This window comes from Dendrobates tinctorius, unplaced genomic scaffold, assembly GCF_039654945.1.
Source record: "Dendrobates tinctorius isolate UK_male_01 unplaced genomic scaffold, ASM3965494v1 ptg000029l, whole genome shotgun sequence".
NCBI lineage: Eukaryota > Metazoa > Chordata > Amphibia > Anura > Dendrobatidae > Dendrobates > Dendrobates tinctorius.
In genome coordinates this window covers 22,240,464-22,265,080 of record NW_027361697.1, presented here as the reverse complement: position 1 = coordinate 22,265,080, position 24,617 = coordinate 22,240,464, and the positions used below count along the sequence as shown (strand labels likewise).

At 44.4% G+C, this 24,617-nt stretch overlaps 1 protein-coding gene across 1 annotated transcript in view; it reads left to right on the top strand.

Moving 5' to 3' along the window:
- The window catches only part of EPHX4 (epoxide hydrolase 4), an 83,474-nt gene that overhangs the window by 20,948 nt on the left and 37,909 nt on the right, over window positions 1–24,617 (top strand). The window contains exon 2 of the mRNA XM_073571462.1: window positions 76–161. Coding sequence (XP_073427563.1) covers window positions 76–161 — 86 coding nt within the window. The remainder of the gene's footprint in view (window positions 1–75; window positions 162–24,617) is intronic.

Here is a 24,617-nt window from a genome sequence, read left to right as displayed (position 1 = left end):
ATATTGCACTTGATAGTTGTGATCCGTTTTTCTCCTTCCTTCGTCGTGACTAACATCTGTAAAATAAATCTACAGGATTCTGGATTACGATTCCACTACGTTGCTGCCGGAGAACGAGGAAAACCCCTCATGTTACTTCTACATGGATTTCCAGAGTTCTGGTAAATATTTCTTCATTGTGATGTACAGAGAATATTTACAAATATTTAAACAGGCTTTTTATTTGTATAAAAAATACATTATGTTTTCATAATATAAAGAATTTTCACATACACAATTATTTTCAAATTTGCTGTGATTTTCAGTTCATGGCTGGTCTGTCTGTGCCAATATTCAGCCCCTGAGAAAATGGAAACGGTCTTAGGAGCGCAGGAAAGAGACTCAGACAAGAGATGGGGTTAAACCACAACGCGTTTCGACGGAGGATCCGTCTTCATCAGGTGGAAACTTCCACCTGATGAAGACGGATCCTCCGTCGAAACGCGTTGTGGTTTAACCCCATCTCTTGTCTGAGTCTCTTTCCTGCGCTCCTAAGACCGTTTCCATTTTCTCATTGCTCCTATCCTCCATTGGAGGTTTTCGGCTGGAGCTGCGGTGGAGACCTGACATTTTTGTCTGCCCCTGGTTGCTTCCTAAGCGCTCCTCTATGACCGCTTATCACTGACTAATATTCAGCCCCTGACACTGGATGTGATCAGTGCTGTGCGAAGGGACTGGCTAACTGCTGACTTCAATACCTGAGCCAACCCCCTCCTGTGTTTAAGCATCGGCTGTGTAAGAGAAGGAGGCTGGCATTGCTAGTGATACCAGCCAGCCTCCTTTACACCCAGCACTGATGGCACAGGAAACACATTCCAGGTTTGAGTATAGGGCAAGAAGTGGAGCGCATGACACCTTCAGAAATAAAAGTAGATATTTATCACTACTAAACTGAAATTCTTAAGCACCGAAACGCAAAAGTTTCTTTTAATTCAAAGAAGCATAAATGCTGCATAAGGCTTCATTCACACATCTGGTACGAGTGCTTTCCGTGACTTTCATACCGGTGACAGTCTGTGGAGTCATTCACATTGCAAGATTTTTTTGCGTTAAATCGCGGAGACATGTCGGAGTTTGATCCAAGCGTCGGATCAAAATCAGCAATGTCTATGGGTCCAATTTTCGCAGACTGTGGAGAAAATCTGATGGCACTTGGACCAAACTCTGATAAAAGTACTAATCAAAAGAAATGGTCCTTTTTCTCATATGTGAGAAACTGACATGTGAATGAAGCTAAAAGTGTGACTTGTTGTAAAATATAAGGACTTTTGCGTTCTTAGCAAAAAAATCTTGTAAAAGTAAAAAATGAACACATCTAAAATAAATTTTAAGGAACTGGACAGGTCCTATGGTGTTAGTTGCAGGAGGAAATCCTGCTGCATATACCTGTGCCTCGATGGACGCTATCAATCTTGAAAAAAATGTATTTAATACTGGCCATATGGTCTAAAGATTGCTCATGGGCAGACTGTGGTGAAACTGTCATTTCAGCAGTTTCACCACAGTCTACACCTACTGGACAGACGATCACGGTATGATTGACGTATACAGTGTATAGCCTATAAAATGATGCATATTGCATATTTTCCATTATGAGCTGCACGGATAGTCCTTTCTACTTGATGTTTGTGTTTTTTTGTTCTTTTAGGACCCTTGACCATAATTTTCTAGTCTTGTCATATTTTGCACCCTATTTTATTACCAGTCTCAATAATTACAGTGACGCTGACCAAGAGGCGCTCGCTGCATACAGATGAAAACAACTCCATGGAGATCAACATCAGCTGAAAATGTCATTTGCAGTTAGCGCCCACTCGTGGGGCATTATCACTAGGGGAACAAAGCACAGCCCTCCTGGGTCAATATTCTCCAAAATATCAGCACAGAATAGTAGACATACATTTTAATAAAGGTAAACTTGATTAAAGTTCTCATTGAGGCGTAAACCTCTTCATAGATTCATTTATTTTGCTATGGGGTCTTATGGTTTCGCCTTCCCAAACTCCCGTCCTCACTGCCCCCACAGATCACGGATCTCCTTAGTATTGTACAAGGGATGGAATTAGCATCAATGTACCAGAAATTGCCACAGGATCTCTCACCTGTTCAATACTAAGTAAGGTAAAAGGGCTGTGGAGTTTGGGAAACACTGATCTGGAACATACAATTGTAGTTGTTCAAGAGGTTTTCTGGCACTACAATATGGATGGTGTATGCTTATGATACATCATTATCATCCAGGTGACTGAAGGGGCCGCAGACCTTCAACAAATCGCTGCATTGTCTTCATTGTTTACCATGCACGGCACAACTTTGTACATATTTGTTCCTCGCATTGCAGCTCAGTTCCAGTAAGGCTCGGTTCACATTAACGTTTGGGGTTCTTTTTTTCTGTTACATTATTGCAACAGAAGAACGTAACTCTGGGAGGAAATGGTGCCAGGTGGAACACCTAGACAGGGCCGGCCTGAGAGATTACGGCGCCCTAGGCGAAACTATTTTGTTGCGCCCCTACTATTCTTGGCAGTAGATGAAAACTTGGGATATAAATTTAGGAGCAAAATAAACCACAACAACAATGATTAATTAACTCTCTCCTAACTCTTTAATCTTCTGAGAAGTTGTATAGGACAAATATATACAAAGTAATCAATAACACAAAACAAAAACGACCATAGGTAATTAAAATTTTTGTTTCCTTGCCTTTTTTTTTAAAAGGATGACACTAAGTCACCGAGATTAATTTGTTTAGCAGCTTCAGATTCTATCAAAATTGTTGCCAACCCAACCAACCTCTCTTGCGTCATATTTGCCCTTAAATATGTACACTTTTCTTTCCATCCCTAAAACTTTTTGCCTTTTGAAAAGATTTTTTATAATTTTTTTCTATTTTTTCTCAGGCGCCCCTTTTGGGTCAGCGCCCTAGGCGACCGCCTAGTTCGCCTATACGTTCGGGCCGGCCCTGCACCTAGAATATTATGGGGTCTTTTTAGTTACTTTTAGGGTGTCCATCAAGTTATACATATGCACAACCTCAGATCATGACCGAGGAAAAGGACGATATATTGCTAAAAAATATTTAAAAAAATCTTTATTATGAATATACATAAAATTAATTTCAAGCAATAAAACACAAAAAGAAGCATACAAAAATCCAGGGTAAAAAAAAGTACTAATGATGATAGTGAAACATACACATCAAGAGTATACACATATAAAATGAAATGAAAAAAGGCCAACTGTAATCATTCCTGTATAACATAATAGTTATGAAAAAAACACCCCAAAAATATTTTTTTTGCAAAGTGCAATATATGACGAATCATTATCTATCATGACGAAAATATAATTATATGGCCATAACTAGAAAAAAAGAGAGCATATGTGAAATGTCTCTATGCTGCATTATTGCACCTGGTTGAATCATGTGTGCAAAGACCGCCGATAAGGTAAATGTGCAAAAAAAGCAAATAAAGTATAAGTGCAGTACTTACAAAGTGACGTGTGCATGAATCTCTGGAGATGTGCTCCCACCCTGACAGCACTGTTTCGCTATCCCGCTTCTTCCATGGGGCTATTTTTTTTTGGGGGGGTGATTTTTTTCATAACTATTATATTACACAGGAATGATTACAGTTGGCCTTTTTTCATTTCATTTTTTTATGTATATACTCTTGATGCCTTGTCATGCCTCAATTCTTTGTGTGCATGTTTTCATTATCATCATTGGTACTTTTTTTATCCTTGATTTTAGTATGCTCCTTTTTGTGTTCTATTGCTCGAAATTAATTTTATGTATATTCATAATAAAGATTATTTTAAATATTTTTTGGCAATATATCATCCTTTTCCTCGGCCATGATATGAGGTTCTGCATACTTATATTCAGTGTTTGACGTTTTTGCTCTATATCGTTTAATGAGATTGTGGAAATTAATGTCCATCAAGTTAGCCTACAAAAATAGTTGTGGCAATCTGGGCTTTTTCTTCTCGTGAAAATGGCAGAACTTGCAACGACATCTCAAGACAGAGTCTCTAACACAAGTGTAAATTTACTTTAGGTGAATTAAAGTGAGTTGCAAAACAAGGCACAGCTGTTAAACAGTGACGGTGATACAGCAAATCATGAAAAAGCTCAATCAGTTTGGCGCAGGGAGTTCTCGGAGCAGAAGTTCTCACTTCCTTTCGGATGTATGTGATTTGTCCAAAAACAGGGAGAGTGACGCCAGCGCTGATTGGCCGCAAGGATCGCGTGACATAACAACGTCAGGTGATCCCGCGGGAGAGTGAGCGTCGACGCCGCTGGAACAGCAACGGAGGCGAATATAGGTCTTATTATTTTTCAAGAGGCAAATATAGGAATTTTAGAAAAGGTTGTCTGAACCTTACAACTTTGTTTTTGCATGTAAGCAAAATGACATGAAGAGTCATGTTTCCAGGTCATTTTTGCCACATAATAAACACAGTAAAAACAAACCGCCAAAAAAAGAGTGATGGAATTACATTTTTTTTTTCATCCTTTTAGCTAACGTGGAAATTTTTATCCATTTCCTAGTTTAGATTGTGGTCAAATGAATGGTGTCATACAAAACTGAAACTCATCGAACAAGAAACAAACCCTCATCTGGCTATGTCAACGGAATAATAAATAAGATGTGGCTCTTGGAACAGGCAAGGGGAGGAAAAATTGAAGGTGCAAAATACAGAAAATCGCCTGAACATAAAGGGGTGTGGTGTGCTGATAATTGCTATGATAACAGGAAGGTCAAACAATGTCCTCCTTGTCTGCCATAAACCCCAGCCTCATAGATTTGACTGGTTGTGAGGCGTGATAGGCCCCCTGTCAGTCACATACTACGCTACGTAGCTTGTATGGAGTATTAGCAATGTGCTCAAAAGAACACATGTTCATGTTCAAGTCCCCATGTTGGACTAGTAAGTATTGTAAAAAAGTAGAAAATGTTTTAAGTGTAAAAAATATATATATATGTATGGAAAAAAACACAACTATCGGCTTTTACAATAAAAAAAAATGCTTTAATTGTAAAAAAAAAAAAAAAAGACAAGAACCAATGTTCCCAAAAATAAAACATCTTTGGTATTGCTGGTTTCGTAACAACCCAGACTATAAAAACAAGATAATCATTAACCCCTTCCTGACATCCGACGTACTATCCCGTCGATGGGACCCGGGCCCCTATGCCCATGGACGGGATAGTACGTCTACCGCGATCAGCGGCGCCCACGTGGTGAGCGCCGCTGATCGCGGCCGGGTGTCAGCTAATTATCACAGCTGACACCCGGCACAATGTGTCAGGGGCGGTCACGGACCACCCCCGACACGTTAACCCCTTGCACACCGCGATCAAACACGATCGCGGTGTACCGGGAGTTAAAGGGAAGCATCGGCAGGGAGGGGGCTCCCTCCGTGCTTCCCTGAGCCCCCCACGGCAGCGCAATGTGTAGCGCTGCTGCGGGGGGCTCCTTTCCTCCAGGCCCCCGAATCCAAGATGGCGACGGGGGGCCTTCGGGGGCCTGCAGGAAGCTGGCTTCCTCAGTGCCTGCAAAGCGCAGGCAAGAGGAAGTCTTCTTCAATGCCTGTGACAGATTGCTGATCTGTCACAGTGATCTGTGATGTGACAGATCAGCGATCTGTCACAGGACAGTGATGTCCCACCTGGGACTATGTAATAAAGTAAAAAAAAATAAAAAAAAAGTGTAAAAATAATTTTAAAAAAATCGCCAAATAAATTAGTAAAAAAAAAAAAATATTCCCCAATAAATTCATTTTTTGAAAATAAAAAAACCCCCAAACAATAAAAGTACACATATTAGGTATCGCCGCGTCCGTAACGACCCGCCTTATAAAACTGTCCCATTAGTTAACCCCTTTAGCGAACCCCTTAAAAAATAAAAATGAAAAACGAAGCAAAAAATAATGATTTATTATCATACCGCCAAACAAAAAGTGTAATAACGCGCGATCAAAAAGACGCATATAAATATCCATGGTACCGCTGAAAATGTCATCTTGTCCCGCAAAAAACGAGCCACCACACAGCATCATCAGCGAAAAAATAAAAAAGTTATAGCTCGCAGAATAAAGCGATGCAAAAATAATTATTTTTTATATAAAATAGTTTTCATTGCATAAAACTGACAAAACATAAAAAAAGACCTAAATGAGGTATCGCTGTAACTGTACTGACCCGAAGAATAAAACTGCTTTATCAATTTTACCGCACGCGGAACGGTGTAAACGCACTCCCCCAAAAGAAATTCATGAAACGCTGGTTTTTGTTCATTCTGCGTCCCAAAAATCGGAATAAAAAGCGATCAAAAAATGTCATGCGCCCGAAAATGGTACCAATAAAAACGTCAACTCGTCCCACAAAAAATAAGACCTCACATGACTCGGTGGGTCAAAATACGGAAAAATTATAGCTCTCAATATATGGTGATGCAAAAACTATTTTTACAATAAAAAGCGTCTTTTACCGTGCGACAGCTGCCAAAAATAAAAACCGCCATAAATAGTAAATCAAACCCCCCGTTATCACCCCCTTAGTTAGGGAAAAATAATAAAATTAAAAAAAGTATTTATTTCCATTTTTCCATTAGGGTTAGGGTTAGGGCTAGGGTTAGGGTTAGGGCTAGGGTTAGGGCTAGGGTTAGGGCTTGGGTTAGGGCTAGGGTTAGGGCTGAGATAAGGGTTAGGGGTGTGTTGGGGTTCGGGTTGGAGTTAGAATTTGGGGTTTCCACTGTTTGGGCACATCAGGGGCTCTCCAAATGCAACATTGCGTCTGATCTCAATTCCAGCCAATTCTGAGTTGAAAAAGTCATATGGTGCTCCTTCCCTTCCAAGCTCTGCCATGCGCCCAAACAGTGTTTTACCCCCACATGTAGGTTATCAGCCTACTCAGGACAAATTGCAAAACAATTTTTGGGGACCAATTTCTCCTGTTACCCTTAGGAAAATAAAAAATTGGGGGCAAAAATATCATTTTTGTGGAAAAAAATGATTTTTTTATTTTCACGTCCGAGCGTTATAAACTTCTGTGAAGCACTTGGGGGTTCAAAGTGCTCACCACACATCTAGATAAGTTCCGTGGGGGGGTCTAGTGTCCAAAATGGGGTCACTTGTGGGGAGTTTCAATAGTTTAGGTACATCAGGGGCTCTCCAAACGCACATGACACCCGCAGACCATTCCATCAAAGTCTGCATTCCAAAATGGCACTGCTTCCCTTCCGAGCCCCGACGTGTGTCCATACAGTAGTTTTCTCCCACATATGGGGTGTCAGCGTACTCATGACAAATTGGACAACAACTTTTGCGGTCCAATTTCTCCTGTTACCCTTGGGAAAATGAAAAAATTGGGGACTAATTGATCATGTTTGTGGAAAAAATACGATTTTTTTATTTTCATGCCCGGGCATTATAAACTTCTGTGAAGCCCTTGGGGGTTCAAAGTGCTCACCTCACATCTAGATAAGTTCCTTAGGGGGTCTAGTTTTCAAAATGGGGTCATTTGTGGGGGGTTTCCACTGTTTAGGTACATTAGGGGCTCTCCAAAGGCAACATGACACCCGCAGACCATTCCATCAATGTCTGCATTCCAAAACGTCACTACTTCCCTTCCGAGCCCTGACGTGTGTCCATACAGTAGTTTTCTCCCACATATGGGGTGTCAGCTTACTCAGGACAAATTGGACAACAACTTTTGGGGTTCAATTTCTCCTGTTACTCTTGGGAAAATAAAAAAATTGGGGAATAATTGATCATGTTTGTGGAAAAAATACGATTTTTTTATTTTCATGCCCTGGCATTATAAACTTCTGTGAAGACCTTGGGGGTTCAAAGTGCTCACCTCACATCAAGATAAGTTCCTTAGGGGGTCTAGTTTTCAAAATGGGGTCATTTGTGGGGGGTTTCCACTGTTTAGGTACATTAGGGGCTCTCCAAAGGCAACATGACACCCGCAGACCATTCCATCAATGTCTGCATTCCAAAACGTCACTACTTCCCTTCCGATCCCCGACGTGTGTCCATACAGTAGTTTTCTCCCACATATGGGGTATCAGCATACTCAGGACAAATTGGACAACAACTTTTGGGGTACATCAGGGACTCTCCAAACGTGACATGGCGTCCGATCTGAATTCCAGCCAATTTTGCATTGAAAAAGTCAAACGGCGCTCCTTCCATTCTGAGCTCTGCCATGCGCCGAAACGGTCGTTCCCCCCCACAAATCAGGTATCAGCGTACTCAGGACAAATTGCACAATAACTTTTGCAGTCCAATTTCTCCTGTTACCCTTGGTAAAATAAAAAAACTTGAACCTGAAGTATTTTTTTTGTGAAAAAAAGTTAGATGTTCATTTTTTTTTAAATATTCAAAAAAATTCCTGTGACGCACCTAATGGGTTAATAAACTTCTTGAATGTGGTTTTGAGCACCTTAAGGGGTGCAGTTTTTAGAATGGTGTCACTTTTGGGTATTTTCTATCATATAGACCCCTCAAAGTGGCTTCAAATGTGATGTGGTACTAAAAATAAAATGGTGTTGTAAAAATGAGAAATCGCTGGTCAACTTTTAACCCTTATAACTTCCTAACAAAAAAAATTTTGGTTCCAAAATTGTGCTGATGTAAAGTAAACATGTGGGAAATGTTAGTTATCAAGTTTTTTGTGTGCCGTATCTCTGTGATATAAGGGCATAAAAATTCAAAGTTGGAAAATTGCGAAATTTTCAAAATTTTTGCCAAATTTCCGTTTTTTTCACAAATAAATGCAAGTTATTTGAATGAAATTTTACCACTAACATGAAGTACAATATGTCATGAGAAAACAATGTCGGAATCACCGGGATCCATGGAAGCGTTCCAGAGTTATGACCTCATAAAGGTACAGTGGTCAGAATTGTAAAAATTGGCCCGGTCATGAACGTGCAAACCACCCTTGGGGGTGAAGGGGTTAATCCCCCATGATGAATGCCATAATAAAAGTTTCATGCGAAAGTAATAAAAGCAAGAAATATATATAAATTGTTATGGTTACCATTATTATATTGACACACAGAATAAAGTAAACCTTTCAATTACTTTCTGTTCATGCCAACTATTAAAGCATGAATAAAAAAGTGATCAAAAAGTCCTATTTATCGAAAAATGGTATCAGTAAACAGTATAACTTGTCCTGCAAAAAAAAAACCCTAAAACAGAAACAACTTTCTCTACATAAAATAGGAAAGTTATAGGTAAATAATTATTTTTTTTTAAAGTAATTTTTCGCATAAAGCCATTTTTCTGCAAAAAAGAGTCAAAACATATAGAACTATATAAATTTGGTATTGTCATTATTGTATTGACTTGCTTTATACAAATATCATATCACTTTATATAAGAAAAGCATAATAAATAAATAAACTTAAATAAAATAAATTCAGAATTTGAGTATTTTTCTTCTTTTTTCTTAGTGTGGTGTAGTGACCTCTGTGTCCACTAGGGGGCGCTGTATGGATGTCCCAGGAGAGTGGATGAATGGCAAGATACTGAATGACCGTTGTAACTGTTGTGGTGTAGTAACCACTGTGTCTGCTAGGGGGCGCTGTATGGATGTCCCAGGAGAGTGGGTGAATGGTGAAATACGGAATGATTGTTATGTATCTCAAGGTGGGTGGTCTTGAGATGGAGATTTATGTGTGTTAATCAGCAGCGATACTGCTGAGGTGCTGGTTCAATGTGTCAGGGACTAGTTACCTACAAACCCACCCAGGGGGTGTGTTTAATAACGCTATTGTAAAGTGTATATGTATGTGTGAAGGACCTGTGATGAGGTCATAGACGTGTGACCCGGTGGGCGTGGCTACGGACCATATAAGGTGGCCAGGGTAGACCACATGGGTGAATGCTGGGACCCGATTGGTCCAGTGTGGAAGGTCCCGCTGAGATGGAGCTTCCTGGCTAACAGCCTGTGGAGGGGCTGTGGTGAATGGCTGCACGTGTCTGAGAGTTCCCAGGGGAGGGAATGAACGTCTGCAGTAAGCTGAAGCAGCCATGAGGGGACCCGGACGTGGGTGAGATAAATGAGGCTAAGAGAGCCTGTATGCTGGACATTGTATAATCTGTGTGAACACAGGGTTTACAGAGGGAAGCTATAATGGACACTCTGCTGTTTAAATGCTGTTGCATATTGCTTTGGTTTATGATGATGAATAAACCTCATGGACTATACTGCTTTATGAAAACCCGTGCTGGATCTGGTTTTGTGGCGGCTAAGCGAGAATCCCCTAACTGAATGACAGCGCTACCTCACAATTGGTGGAGAAAGCTATGGGCATTATTGTAGCCTTGTTGCTGGGAGCAACGGAAGAGGACTGCAAAGTCGGTTGCTAAGGGCAACGCTGAGCCAGGAAGGCTGACGGTTGGGGAAGCCACTGCCCGGCTGTGGTTCTGTAACCGTGGGGCGGCCTAGTGAGTAAGGCACTGTCTGGATCGGTGAGCCCAGTGCGGCTGTTTCCCCAGGAGAAAGAGACTTATAGGATACCTCTGCTGTAGAGGGGTCCGAGAACCTGCGCGGCCAGCAGGTGACGGTCGTGAAAACCGTGTTGTACTGACCGGGGTCAGTGAGAGACTGGTGATTGATAGGATGCCTCTGTGGAGAAGAGGTATCCGAGGACCTGTGGGGCCGACACAGGTAACGGACAGGTGTTCGTGTTGTACTGACCTGGGTCAGTGAGAGAGACTGTACCTGGAGGGTTCAGTGAGCAAGGTCCTGGAGGGTCAGTGTTGGGAGATTCTAGGAGAAGAATCGGATCCCTGGAGCGCGTGGTATGACCTTGGACCTGGTGAGGCGTGAGTGTTGGGAAGTCTCAGGAGGAGATGGAAATCCTGAAGAGCACCCAATAAGCCCCTGGACCTGGTGAGGCCGGTGTGTTGGAAAACCCTGGGCCGCTCCCTGAATAGCACCCGGTGCGCCCTGTGTGTTGGACGGTCTCAGGCGGAGACGGTACGTCCTGAAGAGCACACAGAAAGGACACGTGAGTTTTTTGTGTGGTGTTTTTTTTTTCTTCTTTTCTCAACTCAGCCTGTGGTGGCTCAGTGGGAGTCAAGAAGGTGACAAGCGGTTTCCTGTAACTCGGCGGGGTTACAAAGGGGACAAGCGGCTTCCTGTAACTCAGCGGGGTTACGAAGAGGACACCAGCTGCTGTGTGTGTGAACAGCAGCCGGTGGTGTCGGTGATCGGTGACAGCAGGAGCTGTGGTGGTGCCAGCAAGGACTTGTGTGGTATTGTTAAAAGACATAAACTGTGTTGTGTGAACTGTGGTCTGAGATGACTGGTATAACGGACATGGGGAAGTCCCGAAAGGGGGCGGTGGCCCAAATCGGGGTGGTATCCCAAAAGGTGGTGGAGTCCCAGAAGGGGGAGGTGGCCCAAATCGGGGTGGTAGCCCAAAAGGGGGTGGAGTCCCAGAAGGGGGCGGTGACCCAAAACGAAGTGGAGTCCCAGAAGGGGGCGGTGACCCAAATTGGGGTGGTAACCCAAAAAGGGGTGGAGTCCCGGGAGGGGGCAGCGACCCAAATTGGGGTGGTTCAGGAAATGGCAGCACTAGTTGCCTCAGTGGGTATGTCTGGGGAACAGCAGTGTGTCTGTATGAGTTTTGAGGAGTGCGGCATGTATTTTCCAGATAATGACAGGCCACAGGTGTGTACCGTGATGCTGCACCGGGAAGGAGTTTCTGGTAGACTGGACTCAGAGAGTCAGGTGACTCTGACAAGAACTCCTCTCGTTTTATCTCTGACCGAGAAAAACGCCAGGGTTCGCTGTAAACATGGGGTCACAGTGAACTATGCAGTAGACAGAGTAATGTTTGAGGGGACCAAAGTTGGTGAGTGCCAAGGGGGCGGGATACCACAGGACTTAGTCTATGCCTTGGAGAGGGGCCGGGACTTTGTTTTGTTTGATGTACAGTATGGTCGGACGATGGAGACGTTTCGACTGTGGGGCCATCAGACACTGAGACAGTGACGGCTCCTGATGTGGACAGGTCAGAGGTAGAACTGACCGGAAGAAGAAGTACATCTGCCCAACTTACGGACCTGACGCCTCGCGATATGACTGATGGTGGGCTGGGAGATGAAACGACTGGGGTAAAAACACTGTTAAACGGTAACGGGACGGTTCACTCTGCTGACGGGACTGACCCAGTGGTACCCTTTGACAATATAATTAAAGAGGTAGTGGTGAGACACGTGCTTGCCAAAAGAGAACAGGATCGTGAGCTAAAGCTGATAAAGGAGACAGTGGAAAGACATCTCGAACAAGAAAGAATCCTGAGACAAATGGCTGAGCACAGGGTTGAGGAGCTCGAGAAAGAAGTCTTGGAGCTCGAAGAAACTGTAAGTGGTCTTCTGCGGGAGAAGAACTTTGACAGTGATGAACAGCGGCCGGGTCCGACTGGTGGTGGAACGGAGCTGCTGGTACCCGTCTTGGCAGACGGTCATGAAGAGATGAGATCTCGTGAAGTTGGGGAGCTAAGAACTGAAGACAGTCACCTGGTCGGGTTAACTGTAGTGAGGGAAGTGTCCGTGGCAAAGCCAGAGCCTCCTGCCCAGGAAGAGAGCAAGGCCACAACCTTCAAGTTTGTGATTGATGTACCAAAAGACATGCAAGAGGCCTGTGCTGAGGAAGGTGTGCATGAGGCTTTCAAAGAGGCCGTCAAAGCGTGTAAGGTGCACTGGGCACCTGAGACTCGGCAGTTGGTGATAGTATCAGCCAGAGAAGATACATCAAACCGAGTAGCTGTCCTGAAGGAGATGCATCTACAATGTCTCCACGCCAAACAGCTGGTCAGGCAGAGTAATGTGAAGGCTGCTCGACGCCTAGAGTTAGCAAGGGAGGCTATGGATCGGCTGGGTTTGCGGATAGCTGTGGTTCCGGTGCCCAAAGCTCTGATTGGAAAAATCATTGGAAGATCTGGGAAGGTAATGCAAGACCTTGTAAATATCTCCGGTGTGGTGAGGGTGAGGATCCCTCCTGAGGATGAAGACCAGGTATCCAGTGAAGAGGGTAGGATTCCCATCCTGGTGGTTGGCTCCGTGGAAAGCCTGAGAAACTTTCGGATGCTCTTGGAGTATCGAGTGGGGTACCTGCAAGAGATTGAGCAGTTGAGGCTGGACCATCGGCAAATCAATAAAGAGGTTCGGAACACCAAGTGGTGGCCGCCTTCAACCCAAGATGTAAGGACCCGAAGGGTTCCACCAAGAAGTGATAGGGCAGATGGCCAAAGAATGTCAGCAAGTGGTAGTTCGACTGGCAGGATGACGTTGAGAGACCATAGTTCCTGTGAGACCCAGAATGAGTCAGACTCAGGCCAGACAGTAGGCCTGATTAAGACTGATGACCATACCAACCGGGGGAGATGGTCGGGGAATGTAACACACAGGGAGAGGAACGTGGTGACCAAACAGTGTCTGATGACGCAGACAGACTGTAACTGGAGGGCCAAAGATCAGGGCCAGTACTCCGACCGCTGGGGGCGGGGGACGCCTAACGTAGAGATGAGGCCGTATGATAGAAGGAGACGGTTCTCTCAACCTGTGGGGCAAGGTGTAATGAGTGCCCGGTCTCAAGAGCCTGATGTAAGGTTGTGTGTTCAACCCCAAAAGTTTGAACAGAGGGGGGAGGTATGTGGTGTAGTGACCACTGTGTCCACTAGGGGGTGCTGCATGGATGTCCCAGGAGAGTGGATGAATGGCAAGATACTGAATGACCATTATATATCTCAAGGTGGGTGGCCTTGAGATGGAGATTTATGTGTGTGTTAATGAGCAGTGATACTGCTGAGGTGCTGGTTCAATGTGTCAGGGACTAGTTACCTACAAACCCACCCAGGGGGTGTGTTTAATAACTCTATTGTAAAGTGTATATGTGTGTGTGAAGGACCTGTGATGAGGTCATAGACATGTGACCCGGTGGGCGTGGCTATGGACCATATATGGTGGCCAGGATAGGTCACATGGGTGAATGCTGGGACCCAATTGGTCCAGTGTGGAAGGTCCCGCTGAGATGGAGCTTCCTGGCTAACAGCCTGTGGAGGGGCTGTGGTGAATGTCTGCACGTGTCTGAGAGTTCCCAGGGGAGGGAATGAACGTCTGCAGTAAGCAGAAGCAGCCATGAGGAGACCCCGACGTGGGTGAGATAAATGAGGCTGAGAGCCTGTTTGCTGGACATTGTACAACCTGTGTGAACACAGTGTTTACAGAGTGAAGCTATAATGGACGCTCTGCTGTTTATATGCTGTTGCATATTGCTTTGGTTTATGATGACGAATAAACCTCATGGACTATACTGCTTTATGAAAACCCGTGCTGGATCTGGTTTTGTGGCGGCTAAGCGAGAATCCCCTAACTGAATGACAGCGCTACCTCATATTAGTAAAGACATTAGTAAAAAAATGATCAAAAACTTGCATGTACCACAAAGGTGCTTATGAAAACTACAAAAATAAGTTCCATATACTGTTAGGAACCGCGGAACACACTAAATAAAAATATAAATAAAGTGTGTTCGCCGCTCGGGGTCCACCGTGCGGTGGATGGAAAAACCGCAGCTAGGTGATGACAGAGCAATATGGCGGTAGTGTGCACAGGGTTTGACATAACCCAAGTGCACAGAGCAATCTCTGTTGAATCACAGAGCTGCAACACAGAAATAAACACAATAAGTCTGAGCCTGTTAATGTCACAAGGTACTCAGAGTAACACACGCGGTAATGCGGTCACAGGAGTAGCCCTAGATGGTGGTACTACGTCCGTCTAGACCTACCGTAGCTATTCGTGTGTCGAGCGTCGCAACCACGGACGCCCAAGTAGGCTGCTACTTCAGCGCGGCGTGGATAGTGCCGCAGAGTGACACCGCTGAACAGCAGGCGCGATGTCTGACGCTAGCAAGTGTGCCTGGAGCAATTGCCTGCTGGCGCTGGGGTTGGTACTGGCTAGATAACTCAATCCCACACACAGTCGTAATATCCAAGGAAAGGGGTTTCAAATGAGTCATTCACCAGATCATGCATTCCTCAACATACACACTGCAGCAAGCATGACTACTTTATACTAGCGCATGGCGGAACAGCCATGCGCACTTTTTATAGCAAACGGGACCTTCCGGAAGTCTCCAGAACTCTGAGCTGAACCAATGGGATTAGGAGCAGGACCTGAGCACCTGACTCCCGAACACCAATGAGGACTCGTTCCACGAGCATGCTCAGAAGATGGAAAGAAGGACTTAGCCTCCGGAGAGAGTTGCTGCAAGGCAATATCCTCTGCAATATCTTCTGCAGTAGACAATGAGCAGAAGACTGCAGAATGTGAGGGTCTAGATTCCTGCATAGTACGGGCAGAAATCTGACTCCTAACATTACCCCCCTCCTAGGGCCCCCTCCTCCCTGAGCCTTCCGACCCACCAACCTGTGCCCATCTGTGGCATAGGCCTCAGACTCGTCCGAAGATGAGCCTGGTGTCCTGGTAGGTGACACAGACAACCGGGACACACGGAAGGTATTAGGGGAAGCAAGATCGCCAGGTTTCAAAAGGGACACCCGGAAGACGATGGGAGCGGGAGTTACAGTGGAACGCCGCCGTGTGTTGGCGGCCGTCGCCACACTCCATCTGGGAAGACTATCCCGAGCACATGAGGTGCATGCCCGAATAATTAATATTTTTTACATCCGGAGCCCTGTGCGGCCACCAATACGACCCAGCCAGAAGTTTCGTGGTCTGCATCTAGCCACGATGGCCGTCCGCACCGGACGCGTGTGCCCAGGCGAGAATCTTAGACCTAAGATGAGGAGGAACAAAGGTCTCGCCGACCGGCACAGACTCTGACCATTGCGGAACGCTGTCATCCCAAGAAGCAGCGTGTAGACGGTGACAACCGCAAATGGAATCTTGAGCTGGGCGTGTCTCAAAAATGGCGCGAGACACCTCCATGGGCTCTGGGGATAGAACCTCTGGCTCAGGCAGCTCTAGAGGCTCAAAAAAATTGGGAGCCGGAGTAACTCTCCGTTTGGAGTGAGCATGCTCCATACCGCGCTCCGAAAAACGGAGGTCAATACGGGTAGAAATGGAAATTAACTCCTCCAAACTGGCAGGAATCTCTCTAGTAGAGAGAGCATCCTTTACGTGCTCGGCTAAACCTCTCCAAAAAACAGGGATAAGGGTCTTATCGGACCAGTCCAGCTCGGACGCCAGTGTCCGAAAACGGACGGCATACTGGCTAACCGAGAGGGATCCCTGGGTTAGAGCAAGCAGCTGCAGAGAGGTGTCGTGTATGACCCGTGGGCCGAAGAAGATCTGCTTGATGGCTGTTAGCAGTTGAGCTGCGGTCCGAATCTCGGGGTCACCACGCTCCCATAAAGGTGTAGCCCATTCCAACGCCTTGCCCGACAGTAGGGAAACAATAAATGCCACCTTGGCCCGTTCCGTAGGGAACTGCTCAGCAGGCAGCTCCAGCTGGATTGAGCACTGGCTGATGAAACCTCTACAGGAGGCACCATCACTGGAAAATTTATCGGGCAACGGGAGGTGGGTAACTGTCGGCGTGAGGGAGGACATGGACATGCGACCAGCCGCATCTGTGAGTGCATTTACAGCAGCTTCAGTGGACTGCGCAGCAGAGAGTGCCCTCTCAAGAGTGGCCATGCAACCCTCTAGCTGGCGAATGCACTGTAAGAGTTGCTGCTGTTCTGCCATCACTAGCCAGACCCTGGCGCTAGTATAATGTTAGGAACGGCGGAACACACTAAATAAAAATATAAATAATGTGTGTTCGCCGCTCGGGGTCCATCGTGCGGTGGATGGAAAAACCGCAGCTAGGTGATGACAGAGCAATATGGCGGTAGTGTGCACAGGGTTTGACATAACCCAAGTGCACAGAGCAATCTCTGTTGAATCACAGAGCTGCAACACAGAAATAAACACAATAAGTCTGAGCCTGTTAATGTCACAGGTACTCAGAGTAAGGCCGTGGTCACACTGGCGAGGAATACGGACGAGTGAGAGGCGTTAAAAGCACGCATTACACACGGACCAATGATTCTCTATGGGTTTGCTCCCAACAGCCGTATATTTCTCGTCCGTATTCTACGGTCCGTGCCAATCGCAGCATGCTGCGATTGTCAGCCTACTACGCCCGTAATACGCCAATGCAAGTCTATGGGTGCGCAAAAAATACTGGTTACACACGGACCACACATGTGACTTGTGAGAAATACGCACCCGGTGTCTTTTAGCAAAGCCGGCAATTCAGTGCGCTATACAGTAAACTCACACTGAGAGTTTTAATAAAGAAACGAAAGAATAGATATAGACATATAGAATGCATATATATATATATATATATATATATATATATATATGCATTCTATGTGTCTATATCTATTCTTTGGTTTCTGTTAGAAACCCTGTCATAGGGCTCCATTATATGTCCATTTTGCAAGCCTGCGAGAAAATATCGCCATACGGATGCCATACGGATGCTGACATGCGCAAAATACGCGACCACACCTTGCTTACGGATGACATACGGAGCACTATTTAGGGGTCATTCATCCGTATTACGCATGTAAGATACGCACCGTATTTTGCGTCGGTTAGTGTGACCCCGGCCTAACACACGCGGTAATGCGGTCACAGGAGTAGCCCTAGATGGCGGTACTACGTCCGTCTAGACCTACCGTAGCTATTCTAGTGTCACAACCGCGGACGCCTAAGTAGGCTGCTACTGCAGCGCGGCGTGGATAGTGCTGCAGAGTGACACCGCTGAACAGCAGGCGCGATGTCTGACGCTAGCAAGTGTGCCTGGAGCAATGGCGCGCTGGTACTGGCTAGATAACTCAATCCCACACACAGTCGTAATATCCAAGGAAAGGGGTTTCAAATGAGTCATTCACCAGATCATGCATCCATCAACATACACACTGCAGCAAGTATGACTATACTAGCGCATGGCGGAACAGCCATGCGCACTTTTTATAGCAAACGGGACCTTCTGGAAGTCTCCAGAACTCTGAGCTGAACCAATGGGATTAGGAGCAGGACCTGAGCACCTGACTCCCGAACACCAATGAGGGCTCGTTCCACGAGCATGCTCAGAAGATGGAAAGAAGGACTTAGCCTCCGGAGAGAGTTGCTGCAAGGCAATCTCCTCTGCAATATCTTTTACAGTAGACAATGAGCAGAAGACTGCAGAATGTGAGAGTCTAGATTCCTGCATAGTACGGGCAGAAATCTGACTCCTAACATATACAGTAGCTGCACTGACTAAAAATGGCAACACTTTATGGCTCTCAGAATATGGTGACAAAAAAAAACAAGTAATTATTTTACAGTGCGTAGTTATTGTACTAAATAATAAACAATATGAATATAATATTGCCGTATTCGCACTGACCTACAAAATAAAGTTAACGCTTTATTTGTACAGCCACGTGAATAGAGTAAAAGTCACAGTGCCCAAAAGCAGTGGTAAAATGACAGTTTTATTTACAACCCCAATTACAAAGTATACAGTGATTTAGAAATCTATTATAGACATATTTTATTCCCAGCAGAACAGAAACCACAGATCAGAATAAGAACATTGGACATTTTCCCATTTAATCTGAAAAAAATAAAAAACTAATTTAGAAATTGATAGCAGCAACACATCTCAAAAAAACTGAAACAACAGGCTGGAGAAGAAAGCGGTACTAATGAAAAAAAAACCTGTGGAAAAGATATTGTACAATAACAATGCGTTAAAAATAAAGGTTATTTTTATCAATTAATAAAATGTAAAGTGAATGAACAAATAAAAACTCTAAATCAAATCAGTATTTGGTGTGACCGACCTTTTTGCCTTCATCAGTTCCTCTGGGTACTTGTACTTAGTTTTTGAGGGAACTCAGCAGAGAGGTTGCTCTAAACATCTTGGAGAACTAACCACAGATCTTCTGTGGATGAAGACTTGTGCATATCATTCTGTCTCTTTATGTAATCCCAGACAGACTCAATAATGTTGAAATCAGTGCTCTGTGGAGGCCATAGCTTCACTTCCAAAGCTCCTTGTCTTTCTCTATGCTGAGTGTAGTTCTTAATGACATTGGCTGTATGTTGGGGGTCATTTTCCATCTGCAGAATAAATGTGGAGCCGGTCAGATGCCTCCCTGATGGTCCTGCGTGATGGATAAGTGTCTGCCTGCATTTCTCAGCACTGAAAAAAATAACAACATTGAGGACCATCATGTCACTCATAGTTGGAGGGTGGCATTTAAAAAAAAATAAAAAAATCTTATTTAAACTGTTCTTGCACCTTTGAAATTAGCTTGGCCTGTCAGCACCAGATCATTGCGCTTTGCCCAATAATTTAATGTCCGAGATGTTTTAACAACACTAACAGAGGGCTCCTAACTGCATCCAGAAATGGGAACACGTGCAGAGGAGGCATCGAGACCGCCGCCACAGCGCTCCTGATCTGTCCGATAGTAATGGCCCATTTAGATAACCCAATAATCATTGAACATTTGTAGGAACGCTCACAGTAACTAACCCGTGAAAATGCGCCAGCAGTCGCCAACGAACGAGTAACATGCTCATTTGTTGAGTAGATAATTTATACTAACATAAAAAATATCATTATTGGCAGCATTTTGCCCAATGTAAGCAGGAGATGTGCTGCCAAAAGCAGGTATTTTATATGAGGACAGAATGATCGCATTAGAAATTGTTCTGTCCCCTTTAGAGGTCATTGTCCTGTGCAAACCGCCCAGTAATTGAGCACTGAATGTACCCTCTCTGTGATTGCTACGGTCCTGAAATCAATCCGTGCTAATGCACACCCAATGTTTGTGTGATGGTGCACTCGGGTCTCCACTTTTAATTTTGCTTAGGGCCACACTTTGTTATAATTAGGGCCGGTTTTAGACAAAGTCACTGATTTTCAGTTAATATATTCTGCAGCCAGCAATGTGCTAAGAGATGATTATTATTATTCTTATATAGCACCATCATATTCCACAACACTTTACACACATCCTCACCACTGTCCATTGGGGCCAGGTCCAGGACAAGGTATTTTGGTGTCCTAAATAGATAAAGCCTATGGCGCCACCGCCTCTCAGCCATTAGCAAAGGAATGGAAAAAAAAAAAATCACAGCAAAAGTAGAAATGTGTACTTTAGGAGTTTAGAACAACAGGGTGCAATTTTAAAGTAAGGTATAGAATCACTCATTATTTGTGGATCATTTACACGATCAGAGACAATTTGCGTTATTTGTCCCTGACATCCTATATTTTAAATGTCAGACCTGATGATAGTCATAAAAACTATTCTTGCTTAAATATAATGGAGGCTGTTTAGTTTTATTTAAGGTGTCCAGTATTTGGTGGATAGCCTAATGAAAACTAAATAGACGCCATTATAGATATTGAAAAACCTTCAGACATATCACTGTCATGTGACAAATACAGCTTGCAACAAGTCTGATGTTAGTTCTGGTGTCATATTCCTGTTCTGGTGAAGTATTCCTCTTCAGATAGTAGATCTGGTGACTAATTCATGTAGGGAAGGTTGTTCTAGTACTGTATTCATGTACTACTGTTGCAACTGAAGTTACATTTATGTAGTGATGATAGTCCTGGTGATGTATTCATATAGTCACTGTTGTTCTGGTGACATATTCATCACCAAAACCATCATCAGTATATGAATAAAAACCCAAACTCCTCATCAGTATATAAATAGAATACCAGAACCCACACAGAAGAAAAGGTCGCACTCTTCAGGCATGCAGAGAACTAAATGCTGGGAATCCCGGGTGCCAGACCTGGAAATAGACAGTCCTTGGAATCCACACAGAAGAAAAGGTCGCTCTCTTCGGGATGAAGAAATATCTCACAGGTTTATTGACACATAGAATACATGTCAAGCCGGGGGAGTGACATACAGAGTGCAGAAAAGGCTGACAATGGCCGTTTTGCGCTGTTCAAGCGCTTCAACGGGTCTAACGGTTAGACCCGTTGAAGCGCTTGAACAGCGCGAAACGGCCGTTGTCAGCCTTTTCTGCACTCTGTATGTCACTCCCCCGGCTTGACATGTATTCTATGTGTCAGTAAACCTGTGAGATATTTCTTCATCCCAAAAGAGCGACCTTTTCTTCTGTGTGGATTCCAAGGACTGTCTATTTCCAGGTCTGGCACCCAGGATTCCCAGCATTTGGTTCTCTGCATGCCGCATGCCACAGCGAATTACACGGTAACAGCGGTGCCGTCCGCGCTTTTTTCTATTAATAATAGAATACCAGAACCAGCAATAGTACATACATACAGCACCAGAACCATCATCAGAAAATAAATAGGTCAGTAGAACCACCGACAGTACATAAATATGTCACCATAACCAACATCAGTACGAAAATACATCACCAGAACCACCATGAGTAAATAAATATAATGCCAGTACCATCATCAGTTCATGAATACATCACCAGAACCACCATAAGGTACTTGAATACAAGAACCATGCTAAGTACAGTGATCAACTGTAATGTAAGGTCATATACAATTGTATCGCACGAATCTACAACTGTATGTCTACAATAATGGTAAGGAGATGCTGTGAGTTGTTATCAGTTTTAAGAGGCTGCGGACCATACAGGAACCACAGCACTGATGAGACACGGGCAGGATCGCCAATAAATATTTACATCCAGGTACCTTACAGGTGACCTCTTCCGTGATTGGAGTCATTCTCCTTTTTGTCTCTATCTTGTCCAGATGCCATGATTACTTCTCATATCCACAGCTCGTCTCTACAGACTTCCATCCTCTCCAGTTTTCTGCAGCACATCCAAACACGGTGCCCTTAAAAAAAGTGTTATAAAGAAGTGCTCTGCATAAAAACATCTATTTATACTGTGCCCTAAATAAGCCTCCTATGGTATATGGCCTCCGCACTCTCTGCCCTTATGAGCTATAACCACCACACTGTCTACCACTATCAGCTCTAACCACCACACTGTCTACCACTATCAGCTCTAACCACCACACTGTCTACCACTATCAGCTCTAATCACCACACTGTCTACCCTTATGAACCACGGCCTATACCATGACTGTCCCATCTGCACTGTTTTCCCTTACACTCTCAATAACTCCACACTGTCCACCGCCATGCTATCATCTCTGCATAATGTGTCCTCAGTGCTGCAAGCAACAGTGCTAACCACTGAGCCACCGTGATGAATGTTTTGAGTGGAAGAACCCAGTTAGAGAGGTGCTCTCAGCAGGTCAACAGTGGCTAGTTTTTGCTCTTATTTTATTCCCACTAATCCACTGAATATTCCGCTTTTCTTTTTTTTTTTTAATGTGCCATATGATTTTAGAGTTTCTTTGTATTTATTGTACACGACATTGTAATTCTGATGGGCTTTTCCCAGGGGGTGCTGGTTACAGTATCCTCTGGGGCTGCTTTGCATTTTTACCCTGTGAGCCATACCTCATTGGTGATATATCAATAATTATAAATATTACCAAAGTGAGGGCTGCCAAAGGAGAATAATGTGGCATGCGGTAACCCCGCGTGCATCATCACTTCCTCAAGGGCCACATGTTGTAGACGGGACATCGCCCTTGCAGCATTGCAGGAATGGCGCTTGAGTGACAAGGGTAAGTACGGTAATGCTGATTTTTTTTTTTGCAACCTTTAACCCCAGTTTTTATGAAAAATTACAATCACTTTAAAAACTGAACTCATGTAAACTTTACTTGTACTACATTCAATCTTTACATTTTGAGAAGAAATCCACTTTGTAAAGAAACAGCCTGGTGATAGGTAAAAACTAAATGCTGCATTTTTGCATTTTAACTTCTTTTATGTGTTGTTGTTCTTGCCATTGTTTGCATCAGTTAGGTGTAATCATATACAATTGCTTCTGCAAGGTATGTGTCATCCGGCTTGTTTCCATGGGTCTCTCTCTGCTCAGTCTTCTTCAGAATTTTCCGATGCTGGTAATAATCATGAAGCACTTTATTGCCTGCAGTGTGAATCCTGCTGGGCTCAACACAAATTTCATACTGGCTCTATATTGATGTCCCAGTTATGAAAAGTTTTCTGGAGATCTGACTTAATATGATACTGTATTCAGTACACATAAGCAATATCTATCAGTATCATATCATCTGTAACATAAACTTGCAAAACCTTTTTTTATATTTCAGGCATCCATAACGATTAAAACAATTTATACATATTTGCTCCAATTTTCATTTTATCCAAAGCAATCAAAGCTTTGCAAATTGAATGATTTATTATATCTTGTATTTCCCAGACTTTATAGTGTGTGTTTAATCTGGGTACTTTAATCAAAGGCATGAAAGAAGACCCAATCATTAAGGCTACATTTACATGGCAGATCCTAGTGATGCTTTTTTTTTTTCTCGGACCGTAAATTGACCCATAGACTTTCTTTGATCCATACACGCATCAGTTTTAAAAATAGATCCATGTCTCTGATTTTTGAGACTCAGAGGGTGTCCTATTCTCATCTGTTTTGTGGATCAGACACCGCCATTAAAGTCTATGGGGGTCCATGTAAAGTGGATGACACGCAAAGACAGACTGTCTACTTCAGGGTCCCATCCGAGTTTCATTTATTATTAACTAATACATTACTAATATTCAATGGATAAATAAGTGCAGAAAGTCTACCTGCTTCAGTGGAAAGGAAAAAGGGATGATAAAAATAGGCAAACTTGACATAATTTCACACAAAACCCCAAAAATGGGCAGGACAGAAATTGTTGTCACCTTTCCAAAATTGTGGGAAAATATCTTTGTTTCCATCATGTGGTGCTCTTTCCAACTCACCTGTGGCAAGAAACCGGTGTGGGCGATATGAAAATCTGTCACGTCGGCGGCGGTGACCGCCGCCGTGCCTGCAGCGGCGGGGTCCGCCGCCGCCTGTACTCACCTGCCCCTATCTCGCCACGCTGTGCTGGTCTCCTCCCCACGCTCGTCCCCCCGGAGTGTGGTCCTCACGCGCAGGCGCCTTAGGCCGCGGGCGTGTGCAATGCAGGGTTCTTAACCCTGCAGCGCCCGCCCTAAGGTTCTGTCCTCCTATCAGGTCACAGCTTGGGGTATATCAGGCGTCTCCAACATGGTGGAGACGCCTGATTATCGTGTGCCTTGCCTGCGGTGCTCTGGCCAGGTTGCAGGAGTTCTTCCTGTAACTTCCTCCTATTCCTTGCCCTGTTTCAGTCCGGTGCTCGTTTGCTGTCCTGCACTCCGTGCTCTGCTCTGTAGTCCTTTCCTCCCTGTCTCCGTCCTGTACTCCGTATCTCCGTCCTGTACTCCAGTGCCCAGTCCTGTATTCCAGTGCCCAGTCCTGTACTCCGTGTCTCCGTCCTGTACTCCGTATCTCTGTCCTGTACTCCAGTGCCCAGTCCTGTACTCCAGTGCCCAGTCCTGTACTCCGTATCTCCGTCCTGTACTCCAGTGCCCAGTCCTGTACTCCAGTGCCCAGTCCTGTACTCTGTATCTCT